Below are 14,700 nucleotides of genomic sequence, written 5' to 3'. Positions count from 1 at the left end.
GCTGTTCTTCTGCTGTTGAGATCAATCAATTCACACAACATTCTTCTTGCTTTCTGTGTGGCTTTTCGTTTCCGATCAATTTTCCCAAATTAAGTTGAATTGAGTTGCGTCGGTCTTCTTACTTTTCGCTTCTGAGAGATTTTATCGCTATCACCGCTGATTCTTACTTTCAATCTCCCTCACTCACAGGTTTGTCTTTTCATCACATTCGTACTTTCTTTTTTCATCCATTACTTTCTTCTTTTTCTTAATGAAACCGTTTACTTTTTTGTTTTTTATTTTGGGTGAAAAAGCTGTTTACTTTCATTATCAATCATTATTATATTATATTTTATATCATATATCTCTCCCTCACTTTTCTTATCTCATTTCCTTGTTTTTGTTTTTCTTAATTATTTTGATCAGTGCAAAACAAATAGACTTTAACTTCAATAATGGATGGACAACAACATCATCGTAGAAGAAGAGTTGGTGTAAATGGAGAAATTGAAAGAGTCACAGTTGCATCACGGAATCCTATTAGCAACGGTGTTTACGATATGACTCATGCTATTCCTTTTCCCGTTCCTAATAGAAACATGATTTCGCCATATGTTGAAGATGGCCATCTTATCTTTTGTGAAACCAACATCCATCCTACCAGGATCAATAATGTGGTTCAATCATATAGTAGGAATATTTCACATGATTTGTCCCAAGATGGTCACTATATTTTTCAAGAAAACAATGTTAATCAAAGCAATCAAATTCTAACAAGAAGAAATGTCGAAGAATCTACTCATAATTTTGAAAGAATCAAGATTGAAGAAAAAATGATAACTGAGACTACTACGACATGTTCTATATGTCTTGTAGATTTTTCCATTGGATCCACAGCAATTCGCTTGCCCAGTCCGTGTTCTCATATTTTTCATGAAAATTGTATTATGAAGTGGTTCAATATATCGAGCACATGCCCTTTATGTCGTAGGTCTATCTCGTGAATTAGTTTTTAATTTCATTATCTCATCTTACTATAGATTTGAGTCAATAATTCTTCTTGACCATTTCTAGCTTAGTTTGTTTGTGTAGTTTCTTTCTATATACTTTTCTTTGTACTCTTTTTTTTGTTAATAGAAATTCTTTTCATTAAAATTGAACTTCTTATGTTTTCTCCTCCCTTTCTATCCTTTATTCTTATCTAATATATGTGAGAGATATTTTGTTGCACGTATCACTTTTTAATATTATTTACATTAATTCTGTCAATAAATATCATATAATTAAATTTTGCCTTATATTTATTGATTAACTTGCAAAATTCAAATATTAACTATAAAAGAAATTAACAACTTTTTACAATAAAAAAACTTAATTAATGTGTGTTTTTTTTTAAATATTTAAACAAATATTCAATTCAGTATCAAATTTTAATCAAGAAAAAATTAAAACTATCCAATGCGTCAAAAAAAATATTAACACTATCCAAGAATACGATTCAAGAATTAAACAATTATCACCGTATGTGAACATTGCACTATGCCATTTACCCTCAAATTAATAGTGTATTCAATTTCATTTACTTTCAATTGTTAATAGTCAATAGTTTTTCAATTGTTAATAGTCAATAGTTAATAAAGGTCATATACTTTCAATTGTTAATAGTCAATAGACAATTATTTTAAAACGGACAAAGAATCATACAAAATTGAAAAAACAAATCTCTTCGCTTTAAGAATTAATACAAATAAGTAACTTTAGCTTCAGCTTCTATTTTTTATCATTTCATAAGTATCGTCATTGATTTTATTCAACTAATCAACTATCTTAATTAACATTTAAAAGGATTTAATTATCATATTCACTATTGTCAAAAAAAGTATTCACTATGTGGTGGATATTAACTTTTTCACTGTTTTACATTTTATTATGCTGATGTCGATTTGTGCACAGGCTTATATTTGGATGGAGCATATGGGAATTACATAAATTGAGAAGAGGTTTGTGAATATGACATACAAACCATCAACACCAAACTAATTACATCCTGAGTAAAGAAAACTATGTCATTAGCATGAGTAGAATAAAATGTAAAAGAATATAGACATAGTCAGAGTGTGAGGTATGAACTCAATTGTAGAATTTTCCTTCCCAAGGTGTACTTTGATATCCAAATATGGTCGCAATTCAACCAAACACATTGCTATCTGATGAAATTACTTGCACTTCATCCATGGTCCCATAATAGAGATGACATGTTGATGTGGCAAAAAAAAGTAATTAATTACACAAGGCATTCAAATTATAAGTGGATTAGGTGTCAACATCAGATTATGCATCTCATATTTAATAGATTATAATAGATAAGATTATTCAAAAAATAGACAAATACAGAACACCGCATGAAAGTTATGTGAAAAATGTGTACGGTAAATATGTACATATACTACTACTTATTATCACCTTAAGATGTTCTCGAAGCCAAATTTCTAAGTTTTCCAAGTCTCTATTCACTAGTTCGGAAGATAGCAGACCAAACAAAAATGGACCAGATAAAGTTTGAATTAGTTTTATGTTTGCATTTTTACTATAATTTTCTTGTCACAACATGTTTGAAACAATGGGAATTTAAGGTAGATTAAGCATATCTAAGAATTTTGATATGATATAGCATCCCATCTTTGTAAAAATCTAGATGGGAAATAATGAGACTAAACCAGAACACTTTTAAGCAGCCTCTTGTAGAGATTTCTTCTTTTCTATTGATAATCTGGCAACATCTCTCAAATCACCATTGGGCCCTCTTTCATTAAAATGTTCTCTGAGAAATTCCACAGCCATGAATGTAAGAGCTGAAGCCGGAATGTACCACGCAATTCTGGGGATGCTACCCCTAAACATCCCCTTCATGCCTTCCCTGACCCATATATTGTACATTGCATCCAACCAACCATTATACCTAATACAACAATACATAAAGCAAATTACCATTAATTTATAGCTTTAGTCCATCAAAAACATTACAACTCCCCACACACAAAATAGCCCTTTTCATTATGAATTTATGGTAAGAAAAATGTGAGACAATGTATATATTTTTATTTTGACGATGTCCATAATACTTCAGAAAACCAACTCTGCATAATGGGAAGGCAGATGTGTTCCAAACAATGTTTTAAAAAAAGGACCAAATTGGCCAGTTGACCAAAGAACTGGTCAGTTAGCTGAATGATTTGATCCCGGTTCAACCATTTTTCGTTTTTTTTACATTTTTTAATTTACTTTTTCTATTTAATACAGTTTTTACTTTTTATTTAGTGAATTGTCATCCAATTCAACCGTGGTTGAACCAACTGGATAATGACCCAGAGGTCTCACCAGTTCAAAAAATACTGGGTCCAAAAAACAATCATTAAAGAAAGTTAAGTAGACTAGTTATGGAAATGAATTTGATACATTAAAGTTGAACCCTGAACTTGCAGCCTTGTTTTGACGACATCCAAAGGAGTGGTGAGATATGCACTGAGACCTGTTTCATTGTTAACACAAAAAATTAATTATACCGAACAAATCACTGCTAGGAGAACTTAAGTACAAAGATTAAAGGCAAAGCACAGGACATACCACCAGCTAATCCTCCTAAAACCAGCCCCTCAAATGAATTATTAACCTGCCATTTGGAGCTAGATATCCATCTTTGCTTCCCGTACTCTGTAACATCTTTCAAAGCTTCATAGAACACAACCTTTAAAAATTGCATAAAAAGTTATTCAAAATCACATTTGCACAAATATTACAAAACAAATAATTTACTTCTAGAAACATCTGTGTTTTCACACAGTATATCAAATACATATATGTACATGATTGCAGAGTTTGGATCACACTTACAGTTTATGATTGAACATAATACATTTGAAATGAAATGAGTCAGAAATACAATGACAGGTAGTTGGATGTAAAAATGACATCATCACAGGCAATATGATGTATATGAATTTAAATCTTATCATTCCAAACAAATTTCATACCATTTTTTTTCTTATTTTAGACTCCAAATAAATAAGAGTTTGTCTATTTAGCCCTAGAAAAATTGGCCAAAGTTAATCTCCTTGGTTTTTTACAGTACAATGCTATAGAGATTCAAAAATAAATATGTAACTTTATTCAATGCTTAAACAAGTGCCATGTGTGGCAGAGAAATTAATAAATCATTAAATCAGGCCCAGAAAAAGGATGGTTCCAATATGGATCAGGTCATAAAGAGTGGTTGGACCTATAAAGACTATACTTGAATTTTGAATAATGCATCCAATTCCAATATCTATGTCTAATCAGTAATCATAAAAATATTCTTTACTTCAATTTCTGACTGACCTAACCCATTTTAAAGTTTAGCTACGACACCTTCTGTGCACTAGCAGTGACAATCATATCAGACAATAGACTTTTAATAAACTGAAAGAGGACCATGTAAGAGAATGTTTAAATTACCAAATGAAAATATTGAATACAATAGATTATAGAAGAGTTAAGGCTTATTTGTTTAAGCTTTTGAATTAAAAAAAAAAAAAGTGATTCTAAGATGGCATAAAAAAATTAATTTTAGAGATTTATGTAAAGGAGAAGCTTTTTTTCATTTAGTTACTATTATAAAAATCATTTTTTATGTTAACACTTAGGGTGGCTTCTAAGGGGAGGGTCCAAAAAGTCCCTCACTGGTGGACCACTATAAAAAACAATTAAGAGTAATTAGACCAATCAAGGTTACACATACTATTATACACCATATACACTAGGGAGCTTGATTAGTCTATTGGCTCTTGATTAAGAGTATGTGTGAGCTTGATTAGTCTATTGGCTCTTGATTGTTGTTTATAGTACCTGTAAGGGATTTGTTGGAGCCCTTACCTTATACTTACAAGTTACAACTTATTTTAAAATTTAAAATTTAATCAAGAAAAAATTAAAATTATCCAATGCGTCGAAAAAAATATTAACACTATCTAAGAATACGATTCAAGAATTAAACAATTATCATTGGTATTGGTCAACATTACACTTTCAATCGTTAATAGTCAATAGTTAATGAAGGTCATTTACTTTCAATTGTTAATAGTCAATAGTTAAATCTTGACAATTATTTTAAAACGGACAAAGAATCATACAAAATTGAAACAACAAATCTCTTCTCTTTAAGAAGTAATATAAATAAATAATTTTTGCTTCAACTCCTATTTTTTATCATTTCATAAGTAACGTCAACTTCAATTCTACTATACTTTTAATTTTATTCAACTAATCAACTATCTTAATTAACATTTAAAAGGATTTAATTCTCAAATTCACTATTGTCAAAAAAAATATTCACTATGTGGTGGATATTAACTTTTTCAAAAACAATATTTAATATGCAAAGTTTTTCCTTGTCAAACCAAATTAATAAAAAAAAAATTCCTTCATTTAATAATGTAAATAATTTATTTTCTTTTTTATTATTTTTTTAGGGGATAAAAATAAATATTTAAATAAATAAATAATTTGTGTATAATTAATTATAGGATAACCGTTTTAACAGGATGTATGGTAATATTACTTTCTCTATTCGACTCCCAAATCTATTTTTTTTTTGTTCAAGAATTTTATTTTAAGTTTTATCTAATTTTCCCTTAAAAATAAAATAAAATTAATGACGACTCCTTTTTCGCAGACAAACCGGACACGATAATTAAAATATAAAGAAAAAAAATTAACTTTAATTTAAAAATACTAACATCACTAGAGTGAATTTGACATAATATCCAATTTTGCGTATGACATAATTTTTTGATATTAAAATATAAAGAAAAAAGATTAAATTACATAAGACATATTTCCATATATAATTGGCTAAAGGAAACAACATTTTGATATCAACAAAAGGTTACATTTCTACTGTAAATATCTCTACATTAAAATAATTTAATAAAAGATATAAAAAATAAAAAGTAGAAATATATAAAAATCGCAAGGGTTAATGATGTCCAAGTTACATGGTTTGTTGTGTGAAAATGAATTAAGAGATATACTCTTCTAGTGTCTACCTACATTTAATGGAATAAGTTCTTAAACAAACTCTTCTCATTAGCTTTGCCTACAATTAATTGCGAAATGTAAAAAAGAAAACCTTCTTCAAATGACATAGATTAATAAAAAGTAGGAATAGAGATTTCTTGCATTTTGATGTAATACAATATTAAAGAAGCTAAAAAAGAGTGCAACCAAATACATTATACTCACATCATGAGAATCGTATAAGAGAATTAGAATTTCATGTGCTCAAACAATAATACAACAATATCATTGAGGGTAAAATTTAAGGCTCTATCTCCGCCTATGACGGAGTTTGGATTTTTCCGCTTACATCCACACTTATTCATATATATAAAATAATTAATTTAAATTCATATTTATTATAATTAATATAGTAAATAATAATTATTATACAATAATAAAATTTAAAAGTATTAAAATCATAGTTAAAAAAATATTAAATATATAGATGTATAAAAAATTAAAAATGACAATAATATTACTAGTAAAGTGGGTTCGAATGTGAGGTAGATATCGACGGCCACAAACCTATTTGGATTAATCAAAAGTAGGAACATAGATTTAATAGAAACAATATATGACAGAAAGAAAATCAATTATAAAAATCAAATCAATTAAAATTACTAATTAATGAAATCAATAAGAAGCATTAATTCACATGACTTGATTAATCAAAAGTAGGAACATAGATTTAATAGAAACAATATATGACAGAAAGAAAATCAATTATAAAAATCAAATCAATTAAAATTACTAATTAATGAAATCAATAAGAAGCATTAATTCACATGACTTGATTAATCAAAAGTAGGAACATAGATTTAATAGAAACAATATATGACAGAAAGAAAATCAATTATAAAAATCAAATCAATTAAAATTACTAATTAATGAAATCAATAAGAAGCATTAATTCACATGACTTGATTAATCAAAAGTAGGAACATAGATTTAATAGAAACAATATATGACAGAAAGAAAATCAATATAAAAATCAAATCAATTAAAATTACTAATTAATGAAATCAATTAGAAGAATTAATTCACATGACTTGATTAATCAAAAGTAGGAAAATAAAATTATAGATTTAATGGAAACAATATATGATAATATATGATAGAAAGAAAGTAAAACAGAACAAATTAAGCTCACAAATTGAAATCTTAAAGGGGATAGAATTCCACATTAAGTCTGGAACAATAAAACAACATCATTTTCTAATTAGTAATCTCGTGAAGTTTAAGATACTTTCTAAACAAACAAGAAACAATTGTACCCTATTATATATATATATATATATATATATATATATATATATCTTTAATTATATTCTTTAAGCCCTCATAAATAAACTCTTTGCTTTATTTTCTTAACGTCACAATTAAAACAACAAATGTCAAGTACCAATTATCAATCAAATCAATTTTATAAACAAATCAATTAGAAATACCAATTCATGAAATCAATTAAAAAAATCAAGAGAGTGGGAATACATGATGAGATATTAGTGAGAGAAATTTAAGACAACAAAAATAATAGTTAATTACATAAATAGATTCTACAAAATATAAATAACTAAATGCAAAATATTATCTTTAGATATTGTCAATTGGTGCAAGTAGTGTTGGAAAGCAAATAAGAGAAATAACTTAAAAGTTCGCCTGTATATATTTGGAAAAACACTTTCTCTCTAATTCGTATTACTCTGATAGGCACTAATTCTCTTCTTCTTTCTAGCTTCAAAGGCAACTTACAATTTCTCTCATTTTTTCGCCATTCAATTTTGTGTTTTCTATTTTCATCACTGTCAGCCACAAGGTTTCATCAATCAGATTAGCGAGGTTTCAATGAGAAGAACAAATTTAGAAACTACCTAGTCTTATTACAATCTTCAAAGTATAAAAATTGAAGAAAAAATGACACACTAGTTATGCTCTATATGTCTTATGGAGTTGCTGATTGGATCAAAAATAGTTATGTTGTCATTGCATTTTAAAGTAGTTAGATAGATCTCATTAGTGCCTTTTGCGTGGTATTCCTAATAGGTGAAGTTTCTTTATTTATCTTTAGATTCTTTATGGTATAAAACTATAGATTTAAATTTAAGTGTACTCAACTTAATGCATATACTTTATTTTAATGTTTTTATTTTTATGTTAATAAAAGCTAGATATTAACCCATACATAATTTATTATTTGGTATTAATCAAATTTGAGAGCAAAATTTATTAATAGATATGTTTATGCTATTAGAGTTAAGCATACAAAAGGACATATGCACAAATGAAAAAAGAAAATAGGATATATGTATTAGTCGTTGAATCCTTTTTTAAAATAACTACAATAAGGTTTAATCGATATTTTTAATTATTACAAAAGTACAATTTGTTATTATAGTATAACATAATAAAGATGTGTACTTCTAGACTAAATTAGCAAGTACTTGAAAATAAATGAAAAATAATAAACTGCAAATCATTTTAGCTTAAGTTTCAAGACTATCATCATTTATATATATGCATATCATTTAGTGGGTTTGAACACCTTACAATATTATGTTGTGAAAAATAATAAGTGTAAACTGCAATTCATTTCATTTCAAAACAGATAAGTGTATTGAAGTGTAAGATATTATGTCCTTTCAAAAAAAGTATAGGATATTAAGTAACTAAACAAACTGGTTTGATATTTAGTTTAGTGTATAGGATTTTTTTGGGAGGTAATTAGTATTATGTTGTGATCTTAATTTATTTTTAAATTATCATGCAATGATGAGTATGTTATGACCTCAAGAACGATGAGCAATTTGTGCAGTGATTATTGTCTTATGAATTGCCACAACCACGAGGTGTATTAGATGTTTTCAAATTTTATTTTAGTGAGATTGACGTTTGATTTAAAAAATAATCATTTAAATGTGTTTAAAGTTGATAATTGAATGGTTAAAATCATAACTATAGATATGAAGGAGATATTTTGATAGAGTAACCGCAAGGAAAGAGTAAAAGAATAATAGAAAGTGGCAATATGCATCATAACTATATAATAAAGAATTATAAGTTTGTTATTATATAGAACAGAGGAAAAGAGTGGTAGAAATGTGAGTATTGTTGCTGAAATATCAAGAAAAAAAAGAACAAGCTCTCATATAAAATAACAACAGGAGTAGAATCCTCTTGCAAGACGATGAGGGTCTCTTTAACATTTCAAAATCAATAAGTGGGATTAGTACTCTAAGTTCTGAATATGACCCATCTAATTATAAAACAATGTTAGTTGTTTCTCAAACTAACTTACCAACCGATTCCTTAAATGCATAATGATATTCAACAGAATTTTGTTTTAATATCTTATAAAATGGAATTTTGTTTTATATAGAACAAGCTTCTGAAGTTCATTCTTCAAGGGAGAGGCCAACCTCATCAAGCACCACATGCTAGTGTGTATATCAACAATGTTTTAAAACCAATTACATGTCTTATGTACAGAATAACAAGTCCAATTATGCAGAATTGAAGATCAACCCTGCAACTGCTTGTATTACTAATACTTCACCTGTTTGTCCAATTTTTCAAAGCTACATTTCATAAAGATAGAAACTCATGATGAAACTGATCAAGACATTGTTGGTATCAATTGTTGTAGGCAAAACTGTTACGGAAACTCAAACTTTAAAATAATGATAGCAACAGATTTAAAGAAAATCAATTCTACACTGCAACAGCATACAAAAAAATATACAGCTTGAAACTTAATTAAGGATATTGATCTCTAAATAGTCTCTTGCTTAATTTCATTGTTGTTGAGAACGGGATTCTCGCTCATTTCACCGTAATTTCCTCTTTAAAAATTTATCCATAAAATCTACATCAAAACTACAACAATAAGAAACACCAAGACTGTGATCTCCTCACTTTGTCTAAATGTACACCATTTCAGCCAGCTCACCTATTATCATCCCCCACCAATAGAACAACCATAGACTCATGCTGCTAATTTCACCAAAATCCCGAACACTGATGCTGCTAATTTTAAATCCACAATCCTTGCATGCACCACTTAAATTCAAGATTTAAAAACCAGTTAATAGTACAAAAACACGAATGTTGAAGGACATTTTCTGCTGTCTACGGATACCAAACCAACTTAAATTGAAGCTTTAAAAAACAAGTTATTCACCAGAATGAAAATTACTATCCAAAAAATTTGCAAGTCAAACAATAAACTAAACAAGCTACCAGTGTTGAATGCTAATCCTTTTTTGCACCATCGGAAGCTTAGGAGGTGAAATTGAATCTGTTATGCCCTCTACAACTTGGTGGCAGTTTAAAAGATAGCCTAATGGTGGTTAAGAATAATAAACTTGCAAAAAGAGGAATTTCAGCTTATCAACACTAATTTTGTTTTTGGCTTTCAATAAGCTCAAAGAGCCTTTTCAAATAACACAATGAAACTATCATCAAGTGAATGTCAATTTACAAATTTTAGGCGCAAAACTGTTTAGACACACAATGGAAAGTTGACAAATAACACAAGAATTGGAACATAAGGAAAGTAGTACACACAAAGTTGACAAATCTCCAATTTGTTGGTTCTTGTTATATTTACAAAACTTTAGAGCTAAATTATAACAAGTCTTGTGACAAGTTTAATTATCCGATCAGTAAATTAAAAAAGCAATCAATTATCCAAAAGAAAACCAAATTTCTATGCAAAAGAGAAAGTTACATGAGTGAAAGGGTCAAGTCTGCATGATTAACATAGCTACATACATATTCATTCAAAACAATGAGATTTAAATTTTGACATTCCACCAAACATTATATAGGAATTCTACCCCAAAAAAATGCAGAATTGATCAGGAATACGTAATAGGAAATATCTCGACACTCAAGCACTATAGAACTCAATAGGTTCTACTTCAGTACAACCACTATACCAAAGCTAACTTTTGTAGGAACTGGAAAATAACTACAAACCATACATAGTGATGACACCTATATATATGACTGGATAACCAAGGCTCCAATTATATTATGGTCTTAGAGATACATCTGCTACTTACTCTGTAAACATTCTCAACTTTTACCTCTATCATATGCAGGTGATCTAATTTAAATTAAAGACCAATTTAGCTATATTTATAAATTAATCTGCCTAAATAACATTACCAATATGAATTTTTGAATTACCTCAAAATGGAGAAGTCTAGGAGCCAACCCTGCTGTTTTGATCATTCGTTCTATATATTATTGTGATTAGTTCTAATCACAATGCTCGTAAGGAAAGTTTCAAACAGAAAAATGAAAGTTTATTATGTGAGTTCCATCAATTGGTATCAGCACTTCCTAGGATAGACAGAAAGGGCGAATCAATTTGCAACGAAACTTCATAAATAATCTCTTGCTTTAGTTCCAATTAATCTAATCGAATCAATTATAAAAATAAAGAGAGAGAATTAAAAACAAGGTTATTAATTCATTAGTTACCTTTGAATGAAAAAAACACAGCTGAATATTTTTTTAAATCTTAATTAATAAAATATATACAGCTAATGAGAATAAAAAAAAAAGAAAAAAAATTATCGAATCTAAATAATAAATGCAAAAGATTTACTCTAAAATAAATTAAAAAAAAAAAAGATTTCATTACCGTTGAAATTGATTAACTCCCGCGAGAGAGCGGGTAATCCAGTGTCCTTATGGGTTTAGATACTTACTTGTGATCCAAACAAGGCTTGTTCAATTTAATTAGTTACCGTTGAAAGAAAAACCCTACAAGTTACCTATAAATTTGGACACTTACCCTCTGTTATTGTATTCACGCTAATTCCTCTTCTTCTTGTGCACACTAACTGATCCAACACTCTTACATTCTTTGTCTTGTTGAGAGCTTTTATTTCTGTTTCTTCCTTTTCTGCTTTGATCATCGCCATCAACACTCACCACAGGGGCGTTTGTTCTTCCGCCACTGATTCCCTGCACAATAGCGAGCTTTCCGTTTTCATCGCCGCTGGTTTTGGTTCATCTACCACCGCCATCGGTGGTTCTGCCAACCAACGAGTCACCTAAAGTTTCTCTTTTCTTCAAGGCCAACAGCTAGTGGTTTCGCAGGTTTTCTATTTTTTTTTAGAAAAGATTTTTGCATTTTTATTTAATTTATTTATCGTTAATATTAAAATTATATTAATTTCAGTTTTGGTCCCTCTATTATTATCAATTAACAAAATTAGTATTCCTATTTTAAAAGTCGACAATTTTAATCTATTCTTCAAATTTTTGAACTAAAAAAATGACGATTTGATATATTTTATACAACCTGATATACAATTCTATGATATAGAACCATCTAAATGCATTAATTATTTATATGTTATTAATTAAATTTAAAATACGAAAAAATTTCAAAGTTGAAAGTTAAATTTTACAGTATTTTATTTCAATTTCATGGAGTGTTAATCACTCTACATCATCGTATCATATGTCATTTTGATTAAAGCATCTAACGTCATCATTTCTTAGTTAAAAAATCAAATGGAGGGACCAAAACTATTGACTTTTAACATAAGAGGACCAATTTCGTGAATCAACATAAATAGGGGGACTAAAACTGCAATTAAGCGTATTATTTACCACCCCCACTTATTCTTATTTTCAATTGCTAATTGTTTCTATTTCTTTATATATTTTCAGTGTAAAAAATAATCAACCTTTACTTCTATATAAATGGAGAACCAACATTATCATGCAATAAGAGCAACGGGAGTAACCGGAGAAGTCAATCTTGTACCATGGAGTGTTGTTTCTTATAGTACTGTACGAGACGGGTATTTTATTCTTGATGAAAACAACATCAATGCTATTAGGGAGGTTTCAATGACAAGAACAAATTTTGAAACTGCTCACAATCTTCAAAGAATAGAAATCGAAGAAGGAACGATAGATTTTGAAGAAATGACATGTTCTATATGTCTTATGGAGTTAATGGTTGGGTCAAAAGTAGTTATGTTGTCTTGTTCTCATATCTATCACGACCATTGCATTATAATGTGGCTAGATAGATCTAATACGTGCCCTTTGTGTCGTGGGTCTATTTCATGATGTTCTTTTATTCATCTTTAGATTTTCTATGGTTTAAATTCAACTATATGTAAACAATTTAATGTATATATATACTTTCTTTCAATGTTTCTATTTTTGTTTCTTCCATTTATTGTTAATATAAATTAGATATTAACTAGTACATAATTTAATAATCAACATGAATTAAATTTGAAACCAATTCATTAATATGTTGTGCTATTACTCTTAAAATATAAGAGGACATATGTTCAAATAAAAAAATAAAGATATATATATTAAAAGTTTGAGATGAAACACAAGTAGAACAATGTAAGGAGTTTAAAACTTTTATCTCCATATTTCACGAAAATCATGTGGTGGTGATTATCAAATTAATGAAGCAAATCTATTCTTATTTTGAGTTTTTTATTATCTTGTCACAATCAACATTATTCTTTTTTAATGATAAAAATAAAGTTGAATCTTTTTTTGAATTGAGGGAAGCTAAATGTCACAAATGAGTAAACTAACCAATAAAGTATTTATTAAACCAAACATGAGTGGTTACCAAATTAATAGGATCATAAAATCTGCCAATGCGCTCGTAAGATAGTTTTTCGTGAAATACAAAATTTTTATTTTGAGTTATTAGATTAATCAAGATAATCCTTACTCTCCGACTAACATGAGTCAAGAGTATCTACTACACTAGACAGAAACGTTTATACAGTCTCAATCCTCAAATTCATACTAGCGACAGAGGTATTATATTTAAAAAAAATCATCCCTCTGAAAAAAGCGTGAAAATAAATAAAGTAATATATAATCATTTAACCACGTGATTTCTAATTTTACATCTTAAAAATCATACACACTAATATTATTTTTTAACTAACGCAAGTGAAATTGACTGCATACATTTATCACACCAAAATTTCATCATCTCAAGATTCTAAAAGCAAATTAGAGACAAAAAACTAAAACTGTAAATTTCAATTTTTTATTTTAGTTTTTAAAATTCGTTTTATAAATCAGTTTTTTAAAACTACTTTTAGGAAGAGAATAGCAAAAAATTGTGTTTGGTGAACAAAATTTTCAAAATAGTTCAAGAGATGGAAAAATGAAAAAAAATTGTTTGGTAATCTAATTTTTGAAATATCTTTTATTAAATTAAATAATAATTAGTAAAAAATTTATGATGTATATATTGCAAATTGATATTTTAAACAAGAGAAATTTTTGTAATTGATATATTTTTTACAAACATAATCATCTTACACCTTTCTTTTTTCATTAATCTCAGATAATTATTTTAGAACCATTATTTTTACATCAAAATCATTCATTTAAATTGTTTTTCTCTCATTTAGAATTTTAACTAATATATTTAATTCCCTTATTTTCATAAAGTTTTAATTTTTGTGTGGAAGATATGTTTAGATTATTCTAAACATATTTAACCCTTTACCTTTTTTATAGTAATCATATTTATATTTGTGATAAATGTGTGGATGTTCTTATAAAAATATTTCATATCTACATAGGTTATAAATTAATTACATTTTA

At 27.9% G+C, this 14,700-nt stretch overlaps 1 protein-coding gene and 1 long non-coding RNA gene across 3 annotated transcripts; both read right to left on the bottom strand.

The window, feature by feature from the left end:
- Nucleotides 1-2,299: 2,299 nt before the first annotated feature.
- Nucleotides 2,300-4,130, bottom strand: LOC101496657 (uncharacterized). 2 transcript variants are annotated; one of them, XM_027334450.2, is made up of 4 exons: nt 4,011-4,130; nt 3,604-3,724; nt 3,436-3,508; nt 2,300-2,938 (listed from the first exon to the last, which is right to left on the bottom strand). In XM_027334450.2, the coding sequence occupies exons 1-4, from the start codon at nt 4,011-4,013 to the stop codon at nt 2,707-2,709; spliced, it is 429 nt and encodes a 142-aa protein (XP_027190251.1). In that variant the 5' UTR covers nt 4,014-4,130; the 3' UTR covers nt 2,300-2,706. The 2 variants fall into 2 exon arrangements, with proteins under 2 accessions (XP_027190251.1, XP_073224448.1); XM_073368347.1 differs by lacking the exon at nt 4,011-4,130 and having other exon boundaries at nt 3,604-3,828.
- A 5,549-nt stretch (nt 4,131-9,679) lies between these two features.
- Nucleotides 9,680-12,187, bottom strand: LOC113786544 (uncharacterized). Its single transcript, XR_012162990.1, has 2 exons — nt 11,266-12,187; nt 9,680-10,131 (listed from the first exon to the last, which is right to left on the bottom strand). It is a non-coding gene; the product is annotated as an uncharacterized lncRNA (long non-coding RNA).
- Between the last annotated feature and the right edge of the window lie 2,513 nt (nt 12,188-14,700).

Source organism: Cicer arietinum, chromosome 5, assembly GCF_000331145.2.
Source record: "Cicer arietinum cultivar CDC Frontier isolate Library 1 chromosome 5, Cicar.CDCFrontier_v2.0, whole genome shotgun sequence".
Classification (NCBI taxonomy): Eukaryota; Viridiplantae; Streptophyta; class Magnoliopsida; order Fabales; family Fabaceae; genus Cicer; species Cicer arietinum.
This window is presented reverse-complemented; position numbering and strand designations above follow the sequence as displayed.